We start from the raw sequence: 24968 nt of genomic DNA on the forward strand, positions 1-24968 counted from the left end.
TCTAAGATCCACTTGGCCCCATGTACTGTGGGGGGGGTATGCAGGAATTCTGCATGAGAAGAATTTTTATATAGAATGAATGCATCTGCACATAGGTATTTGTTGAAGTTAAATCTAAATTAAATTCACCTTTACAGTATAATTTTCCCTATGTCTTTGACCCAGTTTCTTTTCAAAGCATTTGATTCCAACAGTTCTTACGAACGCCGATGTGTGTGAAAGCCAACCAAGATTAGATGTTAAGGTTTGGCTTTTTGTAGTTGAAACCCACTAGTGAGCCCATAATCAGCTGCCAAACTTTATAAAGGAAACATAAAATATTATGTTGCCCACAAATACCAGCTGTAAACCACTAATGTCTGCATTAGTTCAGTAACTTCACAGTCACAAAGTTTAATTGACTAATGGGGTAACCTGTGGCAATCTGCTTCTTTGCAGCAGTGTTAGACCTACTGTGAACAGGAGGAGGAAGTGTTACATAGTAGTTCATCCAGGTTTTAGTCTGTTTTTCTTCAAATGGCAGATGAGCCTTGAGGGAGAGCATGCTGGAACAGGCGAATGTTCAGAACGTGAATGCTGCCTTTTGAAACAGACAAAGGCGGCAGTTATCAATTAAATCCTAAAAATGATTTAAGGAAGGTGAACTTCATGAAGAAGAGTTCTCTCGAAGTTAGAGCATTGTCCAAGTAATTTTACTTGCAGAAATGGAAACCTTCAACTTCAATACTAACCTTCAAAAGAAATTACTAGAATGATTGATATTATGTATACAATATAGGCTGTGCCAATCTGCAGGAGTAGAGGAAAAAGCAATCTCAAGATACGTATTGATCAAGGAGTGTTGAAGTCTTTTTCAGAATAGCGAGCCGCAGACTTCAGCAGGGTAAGAATGTTGAATAGAAGGAGTGTTCTTGGGGCTCAAAGTAGAGAGGAACAGAGCTGATATGTGGGTTTGGTCTCACAGACTGGGCGGGAGGGGTGGCGTGGTGGAGAGATTGCTATGTGTGTGTCAGGAATGCAGTTCTGCATAGGATTGTTCAAGCTGAGTAAAGCTGTGCTGAGAATTAAGTCATCAAAATAGACGAAAAGCAGGGCCAATGTCTTGCCCCATATACCTTAGCTGACTCCTATCTGCCTGGGAGATTTCTGACCAGCTTAATGCCGTGCTTTGCTAGACCTTTTCTGAGATACAGGCAAGGGAAAACTTCTGAAGGAATGACACGAAAAGCAGATGGAAAGCAACATGCAAGTAAAACACAAGCTACTTATGTGTTGCTTACTCCAGACTTAATCTTTTCCAATGCTTCTTGCAGCCAGGTCATGCTGGCGCACCAGTGAGTAGTTAATGATGCACCAGGGTAGAAGAACTGAACTGAGAACAGAAGAGGAAATTAAGCTGGAAAATCTGAAAAATGTAGGCAGTGATTCAAAGGTATTCTTGGAGAAAAGCACGTTTCAATCAACAGGATAAAGGCAGAGGGAAGAGAATAGCTGGTACATGCAATGAAAGTGCCCTGTAGTTATTCTGTGGGTTTTTTTCTGTAATGGACCTTTTTTAAATATACTTGACACGAGTGAAGTGAGGATACTATCTGTCTTGTTCGGATAGCTGAAATGTAGGGATTTTTTTTCCCCTCATCTCCTTATCATTACCCTTAGTTCCCATCTGTGCTAAAAAAAAATGGTTTCCTGACAGGAGAGTGTGTTTCTTCTATTATTTAAGTATGTCCTATGCTAAGATGCATAAACTAACTCTTAAAAGTTTATTCTATCTGTTTTTAAACCATTTTATGACTTAAGAATTTTATTAGTATATTACTTATCGATAGCCATCAGAAATAGATGTCAATATTATGAAATGCTTATTTCTGCATTCTAGTGTGTCTTTCATACTGCTTCAGTCCTGTTAATGTCTTCCTTACGCCTTAGAAAGATTCACTATAAGATTGATGCAAATGCAAAAGATATGCAAAAAGTATTATGCACTCTATGCCTATATGGCTTCTATTTGTAACAGTAGAATTCAGTAAAAAAATTCTCATTAAGGACAACATGTAGAATTATTGGTGTGAATCTTAGGGTTTGAAGTTGGTTTGTTTTTTTTTTTTTTAAAATAGTCCTTAATCTGTTCTTTCTTCCTGTTGTCTATGGGAAATTAAGTTGCTGTGGAAAAGATGGAGATCTTTAAACTGCAGCTGGTTTGCTCTTGGCACAAATCTTATAGACATACAGGCTGGGTTTTTTGTCAATATGAACAGCTTAATCACTGTCATTGCAGACTTCTACCTACCAGACTATCCTCGGTTATGAAGTGGCTCATACTGTATTGAGTTTAGTTCTTGGTGGTTTTTGTTTGGGTGTTTTGGTTTTGCTGTTTGTTTTGTTTTTGTTTTTGTTTTTTTTTTTTTTTTAGCTTTTCAATTCCAGTAAGTGATTGTACCAGCATGTTAAAATGACATTAAAAGGAGCATAATTCAATATCTGTTTTGCATCTGAGATGTAGGGAACACATGAGGAAACAATTATGTATGTTTAGGAATATGAAGAGTTATTTCCTCCATGAGTACAATTACCTGTACTCATCTAAATGTTTACATTTTTGATAAGTGGAAGAGAGTGGTTGTATTAGGAACAACCTCTTTATTTTCGTGGTTAGAAGCATCTGGGGAAGTTAGTAGATACACTAAGAAATCAGTCCTGTTTCTTCTCTGAATATTGAATATGTGCCTTTTAACAAGCTTAAACTTCAAAATATGTAACTGCCTTTATTTGACGATGTGGTTCACATGAGAGAGATGAAATTTGTTACCATGACAATTGCTTTTCATTTGATGCCTTAGAATAATGTTACTTCATGTCGGCAGGAAAAAATGATCTTGATTCAAAGGAAATAATTTATACTTGAAAACTCACGTATTTCTTAATGGTAGTTCTATCCTAATAATAGGGTCTCATGTGAGGCGAAGAAAGACCGGCTTAAGTAGCAGCCATACTGGAAGGCTTGTATGGAATTGCGTGTATGATAGGAAATTACTGGAAGTTGTGCCAGCCAGGAGCACTTTTCCCCCTTGTAGGACAGTATATGAATGATTGTTCATGGTGTATGAATGATTACAAATGATTAAACTGTTCTCAACACTTAAAGAGCTTTCACATTTTGTTTGCAGTATTGCTTGCTAGGCACTTAGAAGCCGTCCTAGACGGACATCTACACAGCATTTTCTTCAGAATACAAACGTGGTAGTTGAGGCATTCCTGGAAGGTTTGAGTTCTACCCCTACCTTGAATTCCTTTTTGTACCTGGACAAATAAGCAACTTGAAACAGCACTTAGGAACACCCATCTGATTTTCAGAAGTTATTTCAGGGTCAAGGTTCGTGCAGGTGTCAGGCGATTGCCAAATGTGCTTAAAAATAATACTGTTATCTTGCTTTTTGTCATTGAATTTTACTAGAAATGGAAGAGAAATTGAACCTTCTAAATAAGAGAGGTGTATCCCAGTGCATATTAATGCAGGAAGTGTAGTAAAAAATAATTGCATAGAAAAATCCTCTGCTTCCTGCTGTGTATTTGTGATCTTGTATTCTCTTTTAGAAAACGAATGTCTAGCCTCATGGCTAATGTTTCGTATACGATTGTCTTCATACGATGGTGATAGACAACAAACTTTGTCAGAATGTATTGTTTGTAATCTCATGATCTTCAGAAAAATACCGAATGCTTTTTTGGCATGAAACCTGTTACCCCAAAGGCTTGTATTTTTGATATTTAGCAGCTTTTGGTAGACATAAAATGTGACTCAGAAGATAAAAGTTTACTCCAATATTAGAAAATTTATTTTTCATAAAAGGCTTCTTGTATCTAGGAAACTGACACTCGGAACAAATTTGTGGTGACATGATGGAGTGTGTATCTGTTTTTATTAATTGTAAGTTTGCTGCATATTGCTTATTATGTTAAAATAAGCATGGCTAAAGACCAGGAAGAAAGACGAGCTGTTTGTCTTGTCCCTCTTGGTTAGCACTAGGTCAGAACCAAACAACAACCAAACCCCAAACAATGGGACATGCTCAACTGGGAGAACTTTAGGGGTGCCTAGCAAAGGCAAGTCTAGAGGAGAGAAAACAGCAACACAGGACCTATACCACCGGCAGGTATTTGGTGTATTCTTTTGAAATGAAATAACAGAAAGACTCTTTATGTTGGGAATCAAAAGGAGTTTTTCTTGGTTTGTTGTGACTCTAAAGGCACCAAAGTTGGTGTACTCAGAGCTGTCCTTAAGTATAGCATCAGTCTTGCAAGAAGGATTATTTTATAATTTCCTTTAGTTTTAATTTTACTCTACTTTGAATAAGGTAGAATTTGTCTCAAACTAGAGTGTTTTATTTTGATATCTTTTCTATGAAGATAGAATTTTAGACATGAAATTCTTTGTATTTTTGGTGTACTCACTCCAAAGAAAAGCCGCTGGAAAGTGGGCAGCTCAAGCCTTGGTTACAGGGAGTTTTCCCCACAGTGGAAAAGATGCCAATTACTTATTAATTTTGAATCTGAAGCATAAATTAGCACAAACTGAAACAGGGTGCAGAAGGTAATACTTGGTATGTGACCACACGAGGAAAACGTGTCAGCTTGTAACAGACGTGTTAGGAAATTCAGAGTTTAAACACAGAAGGTAGGAATTGACAAAGAGGGAACATATATGGGAAACAGGTCAGTGTGATTAACGGTATCGTCTGAAAACCACCATTTCCAAAAAGCTGGGATCAGGAGGCTGCCCAATTAGGATGCTTAGAAAAAAAAACCCATAATCTGTTCTGTACCTTTGCAAATCTTCCAGTCACCTGGGTAGGACCACACTTAGGAGTCACTAAAGTAAATCATTCTCTCCTCAAGTTCTGTGTAGCCCAAGTTTCTGCGGCAGGCTAGACTCACGTGGGTTTAGAATAACCCCAGAGTTTGATCTTCGTTTTGAGGCTGAGTACTTTCAGCTGTGTTGCACCAATTGGGTCTTGAATATATTTAGCTTTTTAACAAGACTGTGGTCTCGAGGGAGAAAGAAGTGTATAGCAAGCACCAATACTAGAAATAAAAATGGGAGAAACTTCTTGTACGAGAGCAACCTACTCTGAGGAGGCAAAAAGCATCAGGATTGATGACTTGCTTTTTGAGATTTTAATGGAAATACTAGTTTGTACTGTTTGAGCAGCTGATGGATGCTCCAGTGATGGAGATACGTTCTGCTAATGGAATTTCGGATGTCAGTTATAGGGTCTGAATGCTGGTTTCTTTTTTCTTCTGCAGTGATCTAGAAAAAAATAATATCACAAGAATCACGAAGACGGACTTCACAGGGCTGAAGAATCTCCGTGTCTTGTAAGTAGAGCACAAAACTTGTTCTTTACCAGACTATTTTAGGGTGCTGATGCTGAGAATGTCCATTATTCTAGAGATTAAATGCTAGTGATTTTTGCCCTTCATTCAGTTACTAGTATTTTAAACCAGGCAACTGGAAAGGTTTATGATGTGAAACAGTAAATTTTAGTTCTGTGCTAAAGTCTGTAGTTTCAGAGCTATTTAATTCCTTGTGTTTCTCACTGGCTTTTAATAAATACTGTGGTAAAAATTTTGGTCAACTTTACAATCACTTATGCATACATTAATTAAACAGTAGCAAATAGGACTCAGATTTTGGCCTCTTTAAGGTACAGTATCATTAACAGCAATTTTGAAGAAAATTAAGCGGAACTTGAATAAGAATAGCTGTAGAAGTTGTACACAAGGAAACATGAATATTTTTTTTAGTCTAATATGAAGTAGTAAATACAAAAATTTTAGGTGGTGCTGTGTCTAGATATGAAAGTATCAGTCAAGAGCTTAACTTAGTAGTACAAGCGGGCCTTGGACATCAAAAGGGGAAATGTCAGTCTACAGAATTTGTCATTCCTGATTTCCCATTTTCTTTTCTATGAACCTCCAATGGTACCACTAATTACTACATCATAGATGTTTATTGAAGTTGTACATAGACCTATTTTTCTTAAGAAAATAATCATGGGTTAAAAGAACAAGAAATAGATTTTGAAGCTATTTCAGTCCTTTTGGGAAAAGTTGGAGGTTCTTTCTATTTGAAGTGAATTCATTTTTCCCCTTGAAATTTCTCTGATGGTTTTTCTGAATTACATCAAGTAGTTTAGATCCCCTTCACATTGACACAGAAGCAGACATAGATATTGACACCTCTGCCAGAAATACTGTGGGGATCTGGTATTTGCTTTGTGGAAATTAAGTTTGTTGCATTATTTTTATATGTAAAATCAGATCTACAACTTTAACTATTTGGGCATATATGAGAAGGGGAAAAAAGAGAAACAAAAATGCTTTGAAAGTAATGTACTGAGTTAGTTGAGGCTCAGCTCTTAGGTTCTTAGTGTTTCTGGTACTGGTCACTTAAGTAACTGTTGGCCTACACTGAGCTTGTATTTGGGCACTCAGTGCTGCTGTAGTGATGCAAATTTGCAAGTTTCTCAGTGAGAAACACTGCTGTGTTGTAAGAGAGATCGTATATGCATGTGTGTAGATCTATATGTTTAAAAGCAGTGGCTGAGATGGTTATTGAAAATGTTCTTGAAACATGAAAGGTATTTATGTTCACAGTAACCAATGGAAAAGTTCAAACTTCTAATTTTACTTTTTTTAAAAAAAAAAAAAAAAACAAAAAAACCCAAACAAACAAAACAAAACCAAAACAAACCAACAAAACCCCAGGATTGCTATCTAGTTCTGTTTATCAAGTGCTGTTTACATAAGTGACTACTAGCAGTATTTTTCTAAACTGTTGCACCTAGTTCCAAGTTTTAGTGACCAAGACAAAAACCTCATCTTGAGTTGGTCCCAGTACTGACAGAGGCAGGTTGGTTTTAGCACTCTGTTGACCCCTTCTTCTGAAACAAACAGCTATCGAAGTTAAGAAACACTTAAGTAATCTCACCAGCGCCCCAGAAAATTCCTTTGTGTTATTAAGATTGCCCTCTGCAGTCAATGTTTTCTTTGTGTATGTACTAAAATAATCCTTAAAACTGCAACTGTTGAACTGTTACAGTTATTTAGTGATAATGCCGTCAATGACTTAATTGAATCATCCCAATGAAAAGGCAAGTCTTTTCTCCTGCTACCTTAAGACTTTTGAATGAGTTGTCATATACTAAGAAAACATTTCAAATCTATTGGAAGACTTTTCATTCCTGCGGTGCTTCTCTCATCTCTAGCAGTTGAGTTGTTTAGATTTCCTTGGCTCTCATCCCAACTGTCAATATAATTTTGGAAGTCAGTTAAAATACAGGTACTATACTATCATTAATTTGCTTTCTCTTATGGTCTCTTCATAATTCTAGCTATTGTACATTACTGATACCCTATTTTTTCCTCTCCCCCCCCCCCCCCCCATGTGATGGGAGTGTAGTGGGAAGCACAGAAACATGAAACCTGTCCCAGAGCTCCTAGAAAGCTAGTCTGGTCCTGTTTTCAGACATCAGAATGAGAAACAGCAAACAAGTGATCCAGAAGCTGGTAGAACAGCACAACAGAAAAAAAGCCTCCAGTCTCAAACTGACAACATACATGCAGAATGTTCCTTTGTGCACCTTTTCCTCTTGTCCCTTGTAACTTAATCTTTTTTCCTTTTCTTCATGCAGTTTTTCCTCCCCCTCCTTTTAGGAACATGCCTCTCTGGTTCACATGTTTGGGGTTTTTTTTTTTAATTTTATTTTTTGATCTTCATATGTGGTCTTAGCTTTGGAATACTCTCTTGCTGTCTGTCTTCTCAGCTGCTAGCCAGTTGAACAGCTCTGAGCATCCTTGTAGGGTTGTGTGCAGAGGAGTGGCTGTTGAGAACAGGAAAGGATAATGCTTTTTCATCAGTCTTAGCTGAGCCCAGACTTCACCGTGTGTTAAGTTCTTCCTTGCTGTTTTTTAGCTAAAGCCACATAAACCATTCAGAGAGTCTAGAAATTTAGTCTGTGAATCTGGGTGCTCTTCCAGAAGGACAAAATAGGTGTATGCTGGAAATCAGCACTGAGAGAGGAGAAAGGTCGGCTTAAGTGGGTCTATTGGTATCTCTGTTCTTTGGCTTCCACTTTACCTATAAAGAGCATTTCTGCTGTGTAAATGAACGGTCATCTCCTGCACACTGTGAATCCAAGAGAAGTCAGTCTTCATTTCTTGTAAGTTATCCTTGTCTCCGTGTCAGGGGGTGAAGAAAAGCAGAGTCAGACACAGTGGAAACCCGGGACTTTTGCCTTAGGTTTTTGCACCCTGCTGTACAGCAGGAGTGTACGCAGTTGTCACACATAGCTGCCGTGGCTGCGTTTTGGGAGGGATTGAAGCCCTTTGGATTACTTACAAATGGTTTGTGCTGGGGCAATCCTGAAATCTTTGCAGAACATACAAAGGCTGGACAAAAAAATACGTTGACATTGAGTGGGTTCCTGCTATGGACTGTAAGGGTCCACTTATTTCAGTTGCTTTACATAAACTAAGAGTAATATACTAAGGATGTAACAGCCTCTACACCAACGCCTTATTGAGCATACTGGTTACAGGTATAAAAGTTGAGGAACGAAAACATTTACCAAATCTGGCAGTCAGGAGGCAGTTTTTGGATCAGTTTCCCGTTAGTGACCAAGAGAAACAGTGCTGTTCTGTCCAGATTATTTCCGTGCTCCCCAACCGTAACTGCTATTGGTACTTTGCGAAAACCAACTTTGTAGCATGTGCGAAGGAAGAGAAGTCGGGAAGCTCTTTTATTCTGTTGTCTGAAAATTAACTGACATTTCTGGAATTGCAGGCACTTGGAAGAAAATCAGATTAGTGTGATAGAGCGTGGAGCATTTCAGGATCTAAAACAACTTGAGCGGCTGTAAGTATCTCTATTTGTACACCTATGGAAAATCTACAGTTTTTCCAAGTCACGTTAATGATAATTTATAATATTTCATGATTATAAAATTAGCTTCTTTTAAGAAAAAGACAGAGATGGGTACCTGCCTAAAGTATGCTCTTAAACACGGTTGAATTTATATTGCGTGATAGCTAATACTTGAAATAAAATGTACAATTACTTGTCAAGAAAATAGAACTGTCGGTGACACCAGAATCTTAATCCCATTATCGAAAGGACATTATCTGGGCAACTCTTAAAATTGATATGTAGGTGAAGAAAACTTGTGTATAAGAATCCCATATTATATTATATATTTGTATTTATTTATATATATATATATATATATATATATAAAAAAAATCTATGCTAATGGAAGTTGCAGTTGTCTCCTTTGAGAACCATGGTATTTCTAAAACTGCCTTTAGACTTCATTTTCTGATTACCTTCATTTCCTTTAAAGTTGCATAACGCCACTGATATCAGTGGATTCCAGGGAGTCATGCAAGACTTAGTGGAGATTTCCTCTGCTTTGATAGCAATTAAATTTAGTTCTTTAAAAAGGTGAATATAAGAGGTCTCTTAACGCAGAATCCAGTTTATAGAAAACTACTGACCCTGCAAGATATAAACTTAAATATCAAAAAGTACAAAAGTAATGCTGTGTCCAGTTGCTGCTGTTAGTTGGGTGTACTGTTCAGCATTAGCATGAAGCTGGGTTAATTTTCTCTGCGTATGCCAGGAGCAGAACAAAATCTCTGTAATACTGAAATACTTCTGGGAATTATTCTTTGTTAGAAGTAGGTGACCAGAACAAAATTGCATGCTGGTTTGGAATGCCTGTTTGTTAAATGGAGAGGCAGGATTTTTTTATGCTTGATTGTTAACTCTGTTATCTGCAAGGCGGTTGTTGTAGGACCTGGTGTTTTCTAATAGGTATTTTCTAAAGCACCTTTTGAGAGTTGAGTTCCCACTAGCAACTGTTCAAGAGAAGTCTGGAGTGTTAAGCATATGCTGTAATAAAACTGTTTCAGATGATCTCAGACTTGCATTTAAGTCGTTTAACTAGTGTGTTGGACTTTTAAAATGAATTTACTCAGGATTTTTGTCTTAAAGCTTCGTTTATGGCAATAAGGGAGATGGTTTCAAATTCTGATCATAACCCGTTTTTACCTATATTCCATTAGGAAGCCCTTTCAGGATGAGAGTTCTGCCATAGCTGATTTATTTCACATTTCTTAGGCAGTAAAAAATAACAACCAGCTTAATTTTCCAAAATTAAGCATAGCCTGACACTGTAGAAAAGTTATTATTATCTTTGAGAGTCAGTATTCTAACTACTAAGTCCTAGTTTTAAGCGCGTGCGCGCTCTCTCTCTCCCTCTCTCAATCTTTCTCATATTTCTATTTAGATAATAGATGGATGTAGTTAAACTACGAAATGAGTTTTGGAAAAAATCTGGGAGAAGGGCTAGCTATTAGTAACCAGAAATGATACGCAAGTGTCATCTCAGTGTGTTGTTTTTCTCTAGTGCCTGCTCTGTTAGCAGATGAAAACAATGTGTTTTGTGAAACCAGAAGTTAGGAAATATGATACCTTTAATAGTGTTGCTTTAGGTATGCCATGTTTCAAAGTCCTTTTTTCCTGTGTGAACTCTTAGCTTGGCCTGTTAAACATACTGCATCTCTGCTTCTCTTTTAGGATTGCCTGTCATTAAAATATTTCCTAAATGAATGTAGTATGAAAGGGAGGCCTGGAAACTTGCAGCTTTTTGGTATTTTGGCTTAAATCATTTTTAGGACAAAACTATAAATCTGTTTTTTTTTTTTTTTGCTGTGAGTCACTACGCTTTGGAGAATGAACTGTGGAAAGTTTGGCGTAACTTATAAAGGCTAAATTGCAACATTTTAGGTAATATTAAAGCTATTTTATTAAGTATTGTCAAACATTTCAAAATGTTAATGAGGAAAGTATGCTGGTTGAATTTTTTTAAAAAAAACTTGGCTTTTTTCCATTTAATTTATTTCAAATAACAAATAAAAATTGCTTATATTGCTTCGATTTTGGAATAATGTTCTTTTTTGATCTATTGAAAGTGGATGCAAAAGTAATCATTAACTTCTTTTTGAACAAAGCAGCTGCTTTGGGTCAGACTTTAAAAAACAGAAGTAATTTCTGTTCCTGGCAAAATACCATATATAAAGGTCGTTCATTCACAGTAACAGTGGAAGTATATTGTTCCACTTCCCGCCCCATGGTAATCACTGAAAGGGCATAACCTTAGGTGAATATTATTTAAGCTCAATATATTTTCACTTGTTTGGATATTGAAGCAAATCCATCATTATTAACTGAGTAAATTAGCAGAATTTTGTTTGAAATGTCCTGTGTAACAATCTAAGTAAATTTTAACTAAAATACCTGCAGAGCTGTTAGCTGCTGCTTTCGAGAGAGCCATCATCATGGTGCTTCAGTTATTTGATTTTAGTCTGTGTGGTTTTATTTTTTTTTTAGAGGGAGATTAGTGTTCACAATATTAGTGGAACATCTAAAGTCATTATTTAGATATAGGGCAGAATATCGTCAAAATTGTATATTAGCTTAATAAAGTTTGTCAATATCAGTTGAAGGAAGCACATAATGCAAGGTATGTTAAAATGACAGACAGAACAAAGATGAGAAATGAAGTGATGTGGAAGGTAGAAGCCACTTTGGCATATTTGTACTCAGCTTTCAAAATACACAGGAGTTTTAACCATTGCCTCTTAGAAAATTCAATATTTTCAATATAAGTTGTTCTGCTGAGTCCTAAGATTTAGAATTCTAGAGAATGACCAGTGGTACCCATTATAGTGGAAAACCAGAAATGTTTCTAGTGGGTTTATTCCAGTAAGTTTCTATAGTTTTATTCCAAAACATAAAGATTAGCGGTGAGGTAGCTGACCTCAAAAAGTGAAGAAGAGACACCATTAATAGATATAATCGGTGCATGCAACTTACTGCCTTCTGCTTGTTGCACTGTTGCTGAGCCTCAGACGAGCAACAGTGCTCTTGTGCCGTGTGATACTGCAGTGAGAAACTGGAAAGCTTGTAGAGCCTGTCTGTCAACGTGACTTGTGTCCCAGGTGCTAGAACGACTTCAGTATGTCTCCTCACAGGCTTGTTAGCTGCTCCCAGGCTTCTCCAGCTACCACCTTTCCCTTGGCTCCGAAGTGCTGCTTTCCAGAAAATACTACCAATTGATGATGAATGATAGACTTCGCAGGGCAGACACATGCATCTGTTCAATAAGTGTTTAAGAAGCTACGGAAACGTTCTGCTAAAAGCTTGAAAGTGCCAGTGGTAAATTTTGATAGTCTGTCCTACTTGCCAGTGGCAGGGTAACAGTTTTAGAACAACACCTGTGCCTGTTGGTGTACGGGAGGTTTCAGAAACTGTAGTTCTCTCTTTCTATTTCCTTTCTGTGGTTTTTTCCCTATAGTTAACTGTAAAAGGTCTCACTTGGATCCTCTTTCCTGGTTTTGTTTTCTGTGGCTTGAAGTAGTGGCATGTGCTCACACAAACGCAGTGCTGTACTGGCACGATGTATTACACCCAAATTTATTTTGGATTTTAGCGTTTTAGCTGTATGCTTTGCTATTAACAGATTTTAAGAGAAATTATTATGAAATTTCACATGAAAGAGGATCAAGAAGAAAGAGACATATTGGTGGGCCTAGAAGATGAACTTCCAGATGCCAGATGTATGTCACAAATTTATGTGAAAAATGAGGTAGGATATAAGACACCAGCTGATCCTGACTTTTCTACGGCCAGCTGCCAGAAATTGTCACGTAGCTGTGTTATCTTCAAAAGGCTAGACTTTGGCTGATGGCTGGTTCTTTCTACTCAAATTAGTGTCTTTAGCTAGCGTAAAAGATCTCAACATCTGAAAACACTAAAAATGTGGTTTTTGTTGTTTAGGGTGTGTGGGGGGGAATGTGTAAGCATGGCCAAATCAGATCTTTTCAAAGTTGGGAAAAATAATTAGCTTTAAAAAACAAAAAAAAAAATAAAAAAAGTTTTGGTTTTGTGTGTGGTAAGGCAGAGGTCAAAATGGAAATTTTATTTAACCTTCAACTGCAGAGATGCTACTGGGCATTGAGTCTTTGTAAGCAGCTTCCTAATTGCTCGATTAAGGTATTAAAGTATATTTATTTGGCATAGCGTACTGTAAAATTGCTATCAGTGACCAAAGATGCTAAAGAGAAGAATAAATTGTTATATAATGCTTCACAATCTGGATTTCATAAATTGAGATTGAACAGGCTTTAAATAAATCATGTAATACAAAAAGCATCTTCGGTAACTAACATGCTGAGTGGAAAGATTGCTAAGTGCTTCACAGTGGCAGGCATTAAAAAAGAAGATAGAAAAAAAAAAAAGCATTGGACAGTTCTTTGCTGTTGTAAACAAAAGCTTATTGCAAGTCTTTGGCAGCATGGACAAATCCATAGTGTTTATACAAGGTTTTCAGTGTGTGCAGTTTAGCTGTTTTTCTGGAACTGCATATGTGACACATAGTTATGAAGCCATATGGATTTGCAAATATGCAAGACAGTCTCAATGTAATCTTTCAGAATAAAGCTTTATTCTTTTGTGTCTCCATTTCCCTGTGATATTATGAGTAACATATCTAATTGGAAATCAGTGATCATAAAATGCTTATCTGGAAATGCTGGAGAACAAAGACACGCTAAAAAAAGGATTTAGAGCTGTGATCTGATACTTAATCAATTTTATTATTTTCATGCTTCTCTCTTCTTTCTCCAAGTACTTGGTGTAGTACCAGGTTGGCTACCAAACTCCCCAGGAACAGGTGGTGTTTTAGGAGTGAGAAACAGTAACCTCTTGCCTGTGTTCTGCTCCCAGGACAGCTCTTTACACTTGGCCTTTGCCCGCTAAGGAAGGTGTGAATGGTAAATTGGGGCTGCTGGAGGCATCTTGAAGCTATGGTGTCTTTGCATTTTGGAGGGGTGGATTTCTTTGTGTTCATACCAGAGACTGTAGCATCCTGCATTGACCCCTGAAGAACTGGGTGTAGCAGTCAAAACTTGAATTAATCATTCATACTGTGCAGAATTACTGCTGCCACAACCCGCCATCCTTAGGGTGAAATGAACCTGCGCTGTCTAAGCTCAGATCGCAGTCCGTGTGTCAGTGATGCAATCTTTTGTAAATGGGGAAAACCAGTTTCTAACAGAGACTAGTTGTAAGCTTAACTGCTCTTTGTGGGAGCTGGCAAAGAACAGAAAAAAGCCTGAAATTCAGTTTGTGACACTTTGAGGTGTGTTCTCGTTCTCCTGATTTGAAGAATAGGCTAGTACTTGGTTCTTGTGCTGCCTGCATCTGTGAGCTAGCAATGTGAAGCTCCTTGCTGCATTGACTGATGACTGCAAATTCAAGTAATATTTTTTGATATTGGTTAGTATTTAATTGTGTTAATAATTTTTGTCCAATATCTTCTGAGAGATTATTCCGGTTTTAAAAAGAAAAGGAATCCTATAACCAACGTCTGAAAAAGTCTCTTTTACCTTGCATATTCATGAAAGGTTTAGCGTTGCCTTTGAAATGAGTGTCTGTGTGACTGTTCACATTGTCTGAAGTCCAACATGATGAGCTAGAATGTTTTGGGTGTGAGTGTCTGAAGGAATGCTATTGGTTTCATTCCTCAGTGCCAATAGGACAATCATGGAGTAGGGAGCACTCTGTACTGCACTAACGTCCTAGTATTACTTCAGTCACTTCCATTCCTTTTTACTCTCCAGTTCGGTGTTTGGCCAAGGCTTCCCTTTCAGACAATCTCTCTGAAAAATATGTAGGAAAGTTATGAATTTATGTGGAGTGACTATTTGGTTTAACTTGCATGGGTATGGCCTTACTGCTTTCTTCAAGAATTGTGTTGGAGTGTGGGTCTTCCCTTCCAAGTGACCATAGTTTTTGCTGCTTACGTGAGGACCGCATTATTATAAGAACTACATCTGCATAATTTTCTGCCCCTGATAGCAATAGAGTAGCAGCAACACCCTCATATAGCAGCTTTCTATGTTCACGAGTTCCTTCATCAACTTACTACACAAAAATAGTTCCACAGTTTGTTCCTACTTCTGACTCAGAACCAAAGGTCTAGAGGAAGACTAAATCTACTCTAGGTGGTCCTGCTCTGGCAGGGGGGTTGGACTGGATGATCTTTCAAGGTCCCTTCCAACCGCTGACATTCTGTGATTTTTGTGATCTTCTGTGTCACTTGTACTCTAGAGGAGTTTGCCTTTACTCTTTCTATGGAGTGCGGGAAATCATAGACTGTCTCTCTCCATTTTGTCTTAGTCTCAGAGAATGGCTGTCCCAAAGTGACATCATGAGAGCTGTGTTTGAGTTCTAGTTCATCCTGTATGGCAGAAGCCAAACAAAAGTTCTTAGTTCCTAATGTCCATGTGAAGAAAAAAGTTGAGCCCCTAAGTGTTCGCGTATTGAGATGTGTGCAAATTCATCACAGCGATACGTTGCATCTCGCTGTGGTATGATGCAGTTCTTTGGGCATCGGCACAAGAGGTGCCTTCTTGTGTTTCTTTGCTGAGCCTGGATTACTACAGGTTTTACCGGTCTCTGTCATTACTTTTGCTTTTTCATTATTCCGCCATGCTTATTGCACTTTGCAGTGCTAGTCTGAGCACACTGATCTCCTGCCTTGTGCCATCTTTTCGTGGATTGTAAAAACAGAGGGATTTGCTGTTCCCCATGCAGCTAGTGTCCTGCCACAGAGCCATTCTGCTGTCTTTCGTGTATAGCTAAATCAGAGCTAGTCTACACCAATGCTTTTCCTTTTTTCCAAGGGGAAAGAGTTGTTTTTATGGGCTGGGTGACACCTTCGCTTTAAACATGGAATGTTTATGACTCATTCTCGGAGCTGACAGTCTCTTCTCTGAATATGGTCTTGGAGCTCTCAATGAAATCTTTCTGATTACTGGTAGTAGATTGACCAGTCCTCCAAAACATAGGTGGGAAAAAACCCCAGGCAAAATCAGTAGCTTCCCTGAGAAATGTGAATGATAATGAGAAGATAAAATAATAGGTACGAATTTTATTCATGAAATATGATGGAAATTGCTATACAAGATGCAAATGGTGGATTACTTGGCTGTGTGGTTAATACCTCAGTTTACATTTAGAATCACACAGGACAAAAACAGTGGGAACAACATGGCAGTTCTTGGTGTATCTATATGGTATGTGTGTGTGACTACAAATAAAAAATAAAATAGTGAAATAGACGTTGATAGCTTGAGTGTGAATAGTACACTTCAGCAAATCGCCGGGGTGGCATGTAAGTACAATATCTTACCGAGTCACATTTTGGCTCAAGCTGACAGCTCACCTTTATTAATTCTTGGAAGGCAAGGAGGAAGATCATTAATTTTGTATTGCTTTTGATTCAGCTTCATATATTGATCCTGACACAAACAGCCAAAATGAATGTTCCCAAGATATGACTCACGTACTTCACTTATCCATCAATACTGTACGCTGGCTGCTCTGGAAGATTTTGCTGAATGTATTTTTCTTACACTACTTGACTGCCAGTAAATTAGAGAAACATTAGTTATTTATGTAAATGACATACCAGATATGGTCAGGATTTTTTTTTTTTTTTTTTAAATTTAAAAGAACTGTCTTAGCCGTTCCCACAATTCAGATATACAGTCAACATAAAATTGTTATGGGGGCAGGGGAATTTGCAACTATTAGTCCAAAAAGTTGTTCTTGTTGGAAAGGAATGTTGTAAGATCTCCAGTACATACATTTCCATATAGAGTCAAGCTTCTTGCGGCAGTTAAAGACTGAAGAAAATACTCAAGTATGGCCTATTTCATGCAGATACTCAGTTCATATAGTGAATAATGTATTCTATCATTTATATTAAATTTTCAGGAAAATGTTACTTTGGCTATATTAGAATGATACTGCCCAGTAATGATAAATCATCTTTCATATGTATTGTAAGTAGTAAATGCGCATCCCAAAATGAAATGTACTTGAAGCTTTAAGATCATTCTCAAATTTTTGAAGTCCAAAATACATGATTTTCCTTTTGAATTTTGTTGACTTCATATCTAGTGCAACTTTCAGTTTTAGCCTTTCCTTGAGAATCTTTTGCTGTTAACTGATACAGCCTATTCCAGCTGCGTGTGATGTTGATTGCTGCAGTCCTGGTCTATTAATGCTTTCTAACAACCAGCTGTTGCCCACTTTAGATGCCAGTGCAACTTCTTGCAACTCTGAAAAATCTGTTTCGTCCCAAGTGCAAGATAGGACAATGCACATTTAAAAAAATATATATATTTGTGTAACAAAAACTGTAGCCAAAAGTTTGGTCAGTAGTTCCTCGTAAGAACTCAATGAATTTTTTTCAAAAGATGTACCATAGGGCTGAGATATCACTAGAATTTTGAAACTAAAGAATTTGCGCTATTTTTCAGAAAGGTGAAATATAAAGTGCTTTTGGGGCAAGCTATTAAAATCCTAAGAATATATATTATATTCAAGGTTAGAACATGTTATTCTGTAATATAGTTGTGCAATATAGCGAGCATATGTAGCAGTATATATATACAGGCTTCTCTAATGTCCATGTCTTAGTATCTCAAGATTAATTATTGTTTAACTTCTCATGTCAATAGGGGCTTACAGGTAGAACTCGTTTTTTTGAGGAGACACAGTGGTTCAAGTGTAGGTGTAGATTGCTAGTGTAGTAAGACCATGGTGGAAAAAATAATAAGCATGGACCAGCTTGTAGAAGCTAAACCTGGTAATTCTGAGAGGTACTCAGTCTGCATTTTGTCTATGCAGAAAGTCAGTCTCCTCTCTAGTGTCTTAATAAAGCTGGCTGTGTTGCTATTTCAAAGTGTTTAAGTGGTTTAAGCCACATTGTGAAAAGGTTAGATAATTTTTAGAAACATCACTGGAAATGTTACTCTTCTAGGAGAGTAAGAAAAAAGCTTTAACATGAAAAAAATTATTTGGGGCTTTTTTTGAGGCGTAATTTGTCATTCTGTGGGCATTGCATACTTGAAGAACAATAGTGCTTACCCATGTAATGTGCTCTGGTCATGGTAGTACCTTGGATGAGAGGCATCTGCAATTTGGATCTTGATGTTGATTTTTTTTTTTTTCCTTATTTTAAAGCATGTAACTTTAGCTTTTCCTGAAATTAGTCAGTCATTATTGCAAGCACTGAAATATGTGTAAGCGTTTTTGTACACAGATGAGCCACTGTTTGATGTGCATACATGTTATATGCTTGGAAATAGTGTATGTTTCTTGTAATCATTTGAGAAAAAAGTAAAAATTGCCTTACCCTTTTCTATTACCCTATTAAAAATACGGCAAGCTGTCAGTTTGCCATGAAATTCTGATTGCTGCACTTGAAGTTTCAGGACTGAAAAAGTAGTTGCAGATAGTTCAGGAAAGAAATCCATGGTCTTTTTTGAACTGTAGTTGGTGTGAGTGGCACAAAAATACTTAAAGAGTAGAAATTTCATGCTTTGCCTTCTACTGTTGCTGAATGCCTTGCATGAGCTAGATGTCGTGCATGAAATCTGGAGATGAAATGGGAAGAACAGGTAGAAAGGAACAAGTGTATGCCTTGATCAATTGGTGGTTTGCAAGTCCCCTGCACTACCTGCTGCTTTGTGTTTCTACTGGACCATCTTTATTTAGCAAAGAAAATTCTTAAGCCTGTAGTAGCGATAAACTAGTTTCAATTTCTCCCACTCTCTCTTGTCTGTAGGTCAAGTGAACGTGAACTACGTTTCTTTATGTGTTTGTTTTCATGGGAGTGTTGTTTGAATAAATTTTTAAATGATACAGTATCTGTCACTTTCTGACCCTTTGGGCACTATTTAGTGAATGACGTAGTTACGAGAAACCGCTTACCATGATTCTTTGAAGACGTGTAGATTTGTAGATATGTACTGGTTATACCTTCTAATTGGGCATATGCATTTGGGAAAATGATAGTTCCCAATAAATTTGTTTATGTACTGTGAACTCCTAGAGGGCACTAATATCCCCAAATTTCATAGTTTACTATGTCTGTCTTTAGCACATAACTGTATAGTTACATGTTACTCAGTTGTTGCTGGACAGCCAAACTTCTTTGTTATTGCTGATGCAAGAGCGAACCTTTTATTTCTTTTGTAAACATTAAAAAAAAAAAAAAGCACCTCTTTTCTGAAGGAAGCCATTAGCAGCTCTGTCAATAGATCTGCACAGGAGGAATCTAAACACAGGAAAAGTGCGAGAGAGGCAAAGGGCAGCTAGCAAGAAAGCAGGATGCATGCTTCAGTGAGTTGGTTTTGGTTTGCATTAGTACATCTGACCAGGGCTACAAAACAAAGAGGTTTATTTAAACAACATGAAAATAAACGAGCCTGATTTCATCAAAAACATTTTCATAGTAGGTCACTGACCCATAAGAACTCGTGGAAAAACAAAATTTGGGTCTCATTTGTGTAGAGAAGAGGTTCTGTAACCACAGGATTCTTAAGCTTCTGAAAGCGATGGTTAGAAAGCCCGTGGAATAACGGCACTTCCGCTGCATTGTAACCGTAATTCAGCTGGAATAGCTGATCAGCGTTGAACATTACTTCAGAGTTCTTGAACATTATTCTTTCCTGTGGCTTGTTTGTTTGATTTTAGCAGGTTTTTTTTTTTTTTAATACTCGATGAAGATTTATGGGAGTACTTGCTTAAGCAAAACACTTAAGGATTTAGCAGTCATTTCTCTTGGATCTGTAGGAAATACTTCAAGGTCTGTTTTACTGTTGGGTAGGAACTGCTGCATCACTGGTCTGGAATAATTTGGGTGAACTTGGGTTTAGCTTAAATAATTTTCTCAAAAGGGTTTTGCTTCTTTGAGCTTCCTCATATTAGAAGGACTGTGCTGCTTGCCATCTTAGAAATACCGTGTTACTGCCTGAATTTCACACTGTTAAGCGCAGCAATCCTTAAATAATCCTGTTCCTGAGTGAAACAGTGACAAATTCAAAGTACTTAACATCTGTTTGTTCTTGGAGGATATACGAATATGTAGGTCTTGCAGCCTTTCTGTCATTGGTCAGACAGTAGAGTCTTGATCTTGCTGTTCCTCTGGCACAACTCCAACTTAACTGCGTCCGTTGAACTGGAGCGCACCTGAAGGTGCAGCCTTCCATGCAGAACAAAACTAACTCATTCTTGTTGGCTTATAGTTAATTTTGTGTTAGTGTTATGTTCTCAGTTGCTTGGAGATGATCTCTTCTCTACGTCTTTCTCTTTGTCTCAAGGTTATTCTATGAGGATCACGAGAAGAAGTGGTGACTCTAGGGTTCGCGCAGATGTTGTGGATCTTATGTATGCATTTTAATTTTTGTCTTTGATAATTCTGAGCAGGATAGGTGTGATGCAGTATATTAGGGATACAAGAGAGAAATGGGAACTGCTAGGTACTGAAACACTTCAGAAGAACTCATCCCCCTGCATTTGATAACTTGCTGGGAAAGTGAAAGTGGATCAGAGGTAATTATCACAGGAATCAATTTTTAGATAAGAGCTGCTTTAATGACAACGGACTTTTGTGGCTGGTTACCCCTTGTGGCTTCCTAGTGAGAAAATGACCTTTGAATGAGTTGTGATAGGTAATTCCCACAGGCTTGTGATAAAGCAGTCATAAGAGCTGCTTCTTTGTTCTCAAATAAGTCAAGTGTACAGTGTGGTCTTTGTTCCACTGAATTATTTCCTTATATTCATTCTGTTGGCTTTGGAGGACGCATCCTTTGTTAAACATACAGCTTGACTTCAGGCAGGAGATGATTCTGTGAGTCTTCCTTTTTTAATAGTTCTGCTTGGCATCTAGCCCCAGGGAGGAAGGAGTAACACATTGCCATAGAAGCATTCTTTACTATATATGGAGAGGCGTGGTGAGCTGGGCTGGTATCGAGTTATTAAAACAGATCAAATAGGAGCAGGGTTCTAGCTCTTCTGGTAAAAATTGCAATAATAGTTCTAAGTGCAAGTTTTCTTGCTAATTATTCACAGCTATTTCTGACTTCTGGAAGTGGTTAGTTTGATTAATATAAACTTTTAAGACTTGTTAGCAGGGGCAACGTGGCTTGGAGATGTGCATGCTAAAATTTAATTTTTGCTTTCTTCAACTCTGACCTGGAGAGATTTCTCTCTGGTGTAAGAACACGGTTTAACCATGTCTATTTTTCTCTTAGTGCCTTTTCAAAAATTGATGATGTATGAAAAATGGTGGACGTTTAGGGATACTGCGATAGATTCTTTATGTTCCTTGGATGAAGTTCTATTGTTTTCACACAGTCTCTGGAGGAATAATGAGAAAGTAACAAAGTAACTAAGTTTGTTGGTTGTTTTTTTTTTTTTCATTCTGTATTAGGATTTTGAAGATAGAAAAATTGGAAGATTTTGTGTGAATCCCTAAATTTTTTAAGATTTAAAATAAGATCATTTACTAAAAGCATTGCAGAAACTGAGAAAGAGACAGCTTCTACAGAGAGCATCTCTGTGTTTGAGGGTTTATTAATCAAGCTTTTTTGGATTTATTTGAATGAGAGTTAGGAGAAATTGTATGCTAAAAGCTGATACAGAGATATAAATTACCATCCTGCATGAATGTAACTACTTGGGTTTATAAATAGGCTACAGGGTTAGGAGATTGTCCATGTACTTTTGCTGCTTCTGGATTTACAGGATTTTTTTGCGGTTGACACTCATTAATAAATGCTTTTTGGTACTTCAGATTCTCTATTCCCTTCTTCAATTAAGTTGGTACTAACACTTCTGTCCATTTTTGTATGATGTGGGGCGTTGATCTCAGTCTTTGATGCATACGTGAATGTTATTAGGCCTTTTTTCTTTCTTCATGTTTGCTTTGGGAAAACATAAACATTTAAACCTGTTCCTCATACTTTTTTTGCCCATGTTACTAGGTTGTTCCTAGCCAGAGGACATCTGTATTTAGTACTTACATACTGGCTTTATCCTCCATTTTAATGTCAGATTTTTTCACATGAAGGGATCCTAAAAAAAAAAAAGCTGCTGCTTATATTAAAAACTAAAAAGTGTTACAGAGCTACTGGTTCGTATGCTGCTTCTTTGTACAAAGGAACATGGTCTGCTTCTGGTAGAGGGTAGATAATCTTTTTCAGTCTAATGAGAAGTTACTAATAAAGGTTGTTACTTCTGACCGCTTTGGAAATGTCAACCAGGACCACCTAGTTTACTATGTTTGTAATAAGGGATCTCAAAGGTGTAACTATTCTAAACGGTTTTCCTTCAAAAAACAGTCCCTTAGTGACATGCAGTGGTATCTCTCACTGTTTTGGAAAAGCTTCTGTACTAACATGACACATAAAGAACTTAATTTATTCCACACCGTAATCCTGTAATATGGTTGTACTGGGCTTCCTCATAGCAACCTTATTTGAAATTCCATTATATGTTGTCTGGCTTTATTTCCTACTGTAGTAATATAAAGAGGTGCTGACAGAAAATCATGGACAAGGTTGACTTCTTTAATGGGTGCTGTATCTTGACTGTTTTCCCTTAGCGAAAGGAAGTGATGCAAAGCAAGGGAAGAAGTTACATTAATGACCGCAACATGTTCCTTGATGCTAATAGGATTTCTGGTGAAACCATTGAATGAAATTGGCTGTGCTTCTGCTTTACTGCTTCCCAAGTCAGCGCTGTTTAAAAGAGAAAACTTTGGAACTCCTTGGAGTTCAATAACTCCTGTCTTTCTCTCTGAGTCTCCTGTTATACATTAATTCATTTTTATTGCTTTTTGGTTACGCCCAAGCTTGTGATGTAACTGCTTCTCCCTGAAAGTATCTTTTAGAAGCTACTTCAACTACATCGTGTTCCCTGAGGCTGTTCTCCAAGGACAATGCCATAGACCTCTTAATAACAAAGGAGAAAAAGCCAACTTGTTTATTGCCAAAAATGAGACCCAGATGTTTTGAGTGTGAAATAAAATAAATGACAAAATTGGGGAGTGAACCCAAACTTACTTGGATAATTTCTGGATATTAAGGGCTGGAGTACCAGGGCTGCTCCCTTAAAGCTACCCATTAAAAAAATTTATAAGCACTGTAATTTTGATTTTCTGTTGGAAAACGAGATGTATAATAGGTAGCAATGTGAATATAGACATTAAATCAAATTTGTAAGTTGTTGAACTTGTGTGGAAAGGAACAGAGCGCTATTTATTTCATGACAAATATGCAGTACTTTGGTAGTAAAGCTGTCAGTACTCAGTAGAACAGCAGACCAGAATTTGAAGGACAAAGGGTATCACACACATTCCTGGGGTTAAAACTAGATAATTGTTATATTCAAAGAGACGATAATAAAACTGACAGTTTATACCATAGTTTGTGTATCAACTTAGATTTCTGGGTGGAATGTGTTCATTAATACACAAGAATAATATTGGTAAATATAATACTGCCATACATTTAAATGGAAAGTAAACATGTGTATAAGAGGTTATTGTTGTGAGATCTTCTAGTAGAAGCCAGATCCTTTCCTCTTTCCTCCATAGCCATGTAAATTTGATGATTTCTACTCATGTCTTGAATATTTGCTGTTTGCATGAAGCGTGCTTTACTGATACTATGGTATTCAAAATTTTCAGAACAAGTCAGTAGCATAATGAGAAATGAAATTGCTTTGGAAAATTGCACAATTTCCAAAGTTTGAATAAATTTTACTTGCATCACTTGGGCTACATACTCCATGGGAAGGAGGTGAGTGCCCCTCAGGGGCTTTGAAGAGAGCATAAAGGAAATTTCTCATGTAGTTAGTGGTCATCCCCTCACGGTAACTTCACAGAAAAGGGGTTTTGGGTTTTCTTTGGTTTGCTTCTTACTCAGAGTGAAACTGTTCTGCAGCTGTGAGAACAAAGCATGAAACTGAAAATGCTGCTTCTCAAAATACTGGGTACAATTGTATTTGATAGGATCTGTTAATGTTGGTGTTCTGTCAGACCCACACTAGGCATGTATTTGTACACCCTCTGTGTAAATAAATGAAAGAAGGCACTATAAAAATAATCTTAAATCTACCTGTGCTATGTTGCAGATGATTTTAAAAAAAAAAAGTTTGCTTACATAGAGATAGTGATGCATGAGCTGAAAAAAATCAAGGATTGTGATTGCATTAAACCTGTTCCAAATTTCCAAATCAGTTGTATAAGGACTGCATAGGTCTTTGAGATTTAAAATGTTCTTTTACCTGCTTATTTGACTTCTGAACTTTCTGAAGTCTTCCAATGGTGGTACAAGCCTTGAAAAGGAAGGGGTATTCTGCATGTAAGGGGCATTACACTGCATGAGTGTTGAAATTGCGTTTTTCTTCGTTATTTGCAGTAGCAAAGAATCTTGTTTAGAGTTGTCTTGAAAAAAGATTAAAATGGTTCTGAGCTGAGCAAGTTAAAGGCTTTAATATGTGTGGCTGAAGGGGCAGATAAAAAAAAAAAAGTCATTTTACCATGATGCAAACTATCTCCTATGGCGGAAAGGGTAAAGACCTGGGAAGTTGCTGGCTGACTTATTGCTGTGTTACAGTTGTGCTTCCATATGCATCTTGTACTTTTCCATCTACACTGATCATGCCTTAGTTACAGATTAGATTTGCTTTTCTTGCGAGTGGCACGCCATCAGACAACAGTACCTGAACGGGATGTGGTGCTTCCAATTGTGTCAGCATTGGGGTGCAGCTGAAGGCTGTACCCCAAAAGAAGTTTCCCTTCCATGAAAACATGACCTCTGGCCTCAAAGTAACTTGAACATTTTCCTATCAAATTCGAGGTTCTGTACTCATCCAGAAGTTATCTAGAATCCAAGAAAAGGAATAAACCAAAAATATAATAAAGGTAAAAATAACCCTTTTAACGTGTAGGTCTTTTCCTCAGTCTGTTTCATGGAGTGGT

General features: G+C 37.4%; 1 protein-coding gene across 1 annotated transcript in view; it reads left to right on the forward strand.

Annotated features, from left to right (window-relative positions):
• The window catches only part of SLIT3 (slit guidance ligand 3), a 523033-nt gene that overhangs the window by 21471 nt on the left and 476594 nt on the right, over positions 1-24968 (forward strand). The window contains exons 2-3 of the mRNA XM_086471174.1: positions 5305-5376; positions 8846-8917. Of these exons, the coding sequence (XP_086327300.1) occupies positions 5305-5376; positions 8846-8917 (144 nt within the window). The remainder of the gene's footprint in view (positions 1-5304; positions 5377-8845; positions 8918-24968) is intronic.

The sequence above is a fragment of the Leptosomus discolor genome, chromosome 10 (assembly GCF_034619465.1).
Source record: "Leptosomus discolor isolate bLepDis1 chromosome 10, bLepDis1.hap2, whole genome shotgun sequence".
NCBI lineage: Eukaryota > Metazoa > Chordata > Aves > Leptosomiformes > Leptosomidae > Leptosomus > Leptosomus discolor.